General features: G+C 47.4%; 1 protein-coding gene across 1 annotated transcript in view; it reads left to right on the forward strand.

The window, feature by feature from the left end:
• The window catches only part of GFI1B (growth factor independent 1B transcriptional repressor), a 4,270-nt gene extending 3,484 nt beyond the window's left edge, over positions 1-786 (forward strand). The window contains exons 5-6 of the mRNA XM_010176919.1: positions 4-148; positions 608-786. Of these exons, the coding sequence (XP_010175221.1) occupies positions 4-148; positions 608-786 (324 nt within the window). The remainder of the gene's footprint in view (positions 1-3; positions 149-607) is intronic.
• Positions 787-2,450: the final 1,664 nt, after the last annotated feature.

The raw sequence follows: 2,450 nt of genomic DNA on the forward strand, positions 1-2,450 counted from the left end.
AAGATGTGTGGGAAGACATTCAAACGTTCCTCCACCCTCTCCACACATCTACTGATCCATTCAGACACACGGCCCTATCCCTGTCAATACTGTGGCAAGCGCTTCCACCAGAAGTCAGATATGAAGAAACACACTTACATCCACACTGGTAAGAAACAAAATATTTTCAATAGGCAAATGCAAACTGAAGTTCATCATGTTGATAAACATAGTCCCCAGACACACAGATACTGGACCAGGGATAAGTGTCCAGAGGCACTGGAAACTCATTCCCTGTGTAGTAAGACAGCAGAAGGTCTAAGCATCACTGAGATGCATGTCCTCCTGTGTGACAAGGAGGTGGTTATTGACCAGCTTTTGGTGCATGTGATGGTTGTACCCAGCCCTGGATGCAGGCAGGGCATGGGTCACACAGGTGGAGAGGACTGCCTCTGGTTCTTCTCACCCTCTGGTGCTGGATCAGAGTGCAGATGCATTAGCAGGACAGCTGGGCTGGCAGCACTCTCATGCCCAAGCATAGCTAGTCAGGTCTGAGTCTGCTAAAAGGCATTTCTACCTCCCTTCTCTCATCTGTCAAAGGTTTCTTACCCTTTTCTCTGCCCTGCAGGGGAGAAACCTCACAAATGCCAAGTATGTGGCAAAGCCTTCAGCCAGAGCTCCAACCTCATCACTCACAGCCGCAAACACACCGGCTTCAAGCCCTTCAGCTGTGAGCTCTGTGCCAAGGGTTTCCAGCGCAAGGTGGATCTACGGAGGCACCGAGAGACCCAACACAGTCTCAAGTGAGGAATGGATCCAGGTCTTTGCTGGAGCTCCAACTACCAATGCATGCTCCAGGGAAGAAGATTCTCCCCAGCATCTCCATCTAGCATGGGCTGCTCACCTCGTAAAGCTCATATAGCATTGGGTGCTCCCCTGGGGACTGGCAAAGTCATGTCATTGGACCTTGCACATCCCAGTAGGTGACAAAGAAATCTTCAGGAGCTCTTACTTTTCAGTTACAACAGGTACCAGCCCAGATCCAACATCACCTGCTCAAGTGCAAATCCAGAGGAATTCCTCCAAGGTCACCATTACTCTGGATTTACACCACATGCAGAGTTTGGTTCATCAGACTGACCAGCAGTGAGGTGGGAACTCCTGGACTAGTGGCAGCAACAATCTGTGCCAAGCTAGTGCTGTAACCATGTTCTGCTTTGATGGTTAGGAAGATAAGACCAGAACATGCAAATAGATCACATTCAATGAGCTGTGTTCAGAAGCCCTGGACAGGGCTTCTGCAGAGACTTGCCCAGGTCATAAATTCTGGCAACAGACACCTAAAGTAATTTTCTTTCAGCAGAGCATTTACTGTGATCAAATGACAAGTTAACTGTGTTATATTTTTAGCTTGGAGTGGGAGGGAAATACTGAAAAATCAGCTCCTATCCCTAGCTGATAACAGGGGTCTCTAAATGTGTTCCTCATACATATCATGCTGCAAAGATCCCTGGGTTAGTGGCAACCAAGGGAGCTCCAGGAAGAGCCATGCCACAGCACTAGGCATAACATAATAAGCCCCATGCCTCAGTAACATGCAAGAGAGACTGGCTGCTCTTGGAATCCAGGCTGGTATGTCCCACAACATTTCACTGCATGCTGGACATACCGGCTTTGCACTGTCCTGGGCAATCCTGTGTCACTGCATGGTCAGGAATGGCTCTTGGATATCAGCGTCAAGGACCAGAGATCTGCTTTCCAGCCACTCTCTTAAAGGAGGAAGTGACCAAGCCCATAGACACTGGCATAGCATGCAAGTACCTTACAAACATTAAACAAACAGAGCAGTGGTATTTCCTCCTTCTTCCAGGTCTAGGGGCTGAAGCAAAGCACTGTAACAAGAGCCAGTTTGCCTCCAGGCTCTGCTACCTTCTCACTATATAACCTTTGGCAAGTCACTGCACTAGGTTTTTATCTCTCCACCCCTCCTGGTGATGTGGAGTCATTCACTCAGGTTTGTAGAGTCCCTTGAGTTCTTAACAGGAAGGACAAAGTATTATTATAGCATTAAAAAGACAAGTGTTTTCAGTTAAGCAGGGCATTGTAGCAGCACACAGTTCACTCCATAACTACATCCCTGAACACATGGCCTTGGACAATGACACTGGTGGGAAGTAGCCTGGAGAACAGGCTGTGGCACTAGCCATGTCACTCCAAATGCTTATGGAGGAAGGCTGCCATCATGGACAAAGAAGAAACAGTCCCAGTGGAAAATTCATTTATTGCCAGGACAAAAGAGGTCTGTCCTGCCCTCAGTTACACCTCTGTGAATCCAAAGGCATTCTCCTGACTAAGACCTAAAATATATTTGCTCCTGTTTTATGCTGTGCCTAAGCTGTTAGTCATTAATATGCATTCTAGAAACTCAAAACAGAGTCTATACTCCTGGCTTTACTTGTACACTGTAAATA

Source organism: Antrostomus carolinensis, unplaced genomic scaffold, assembly GCF_000700745.2.
Source record: "Antrostomus carolinensis isolate BGI_N321 unplaced genomic scaffold, ASM70074v2 scaffold21231, whole genome shotgun sequence".
NCBI lineage: Eukaryota > Metazoa > Chordata > Aves > Caprimulgiformes > Caprimulgidae > Antrostomus > Antrostomus carolinensis.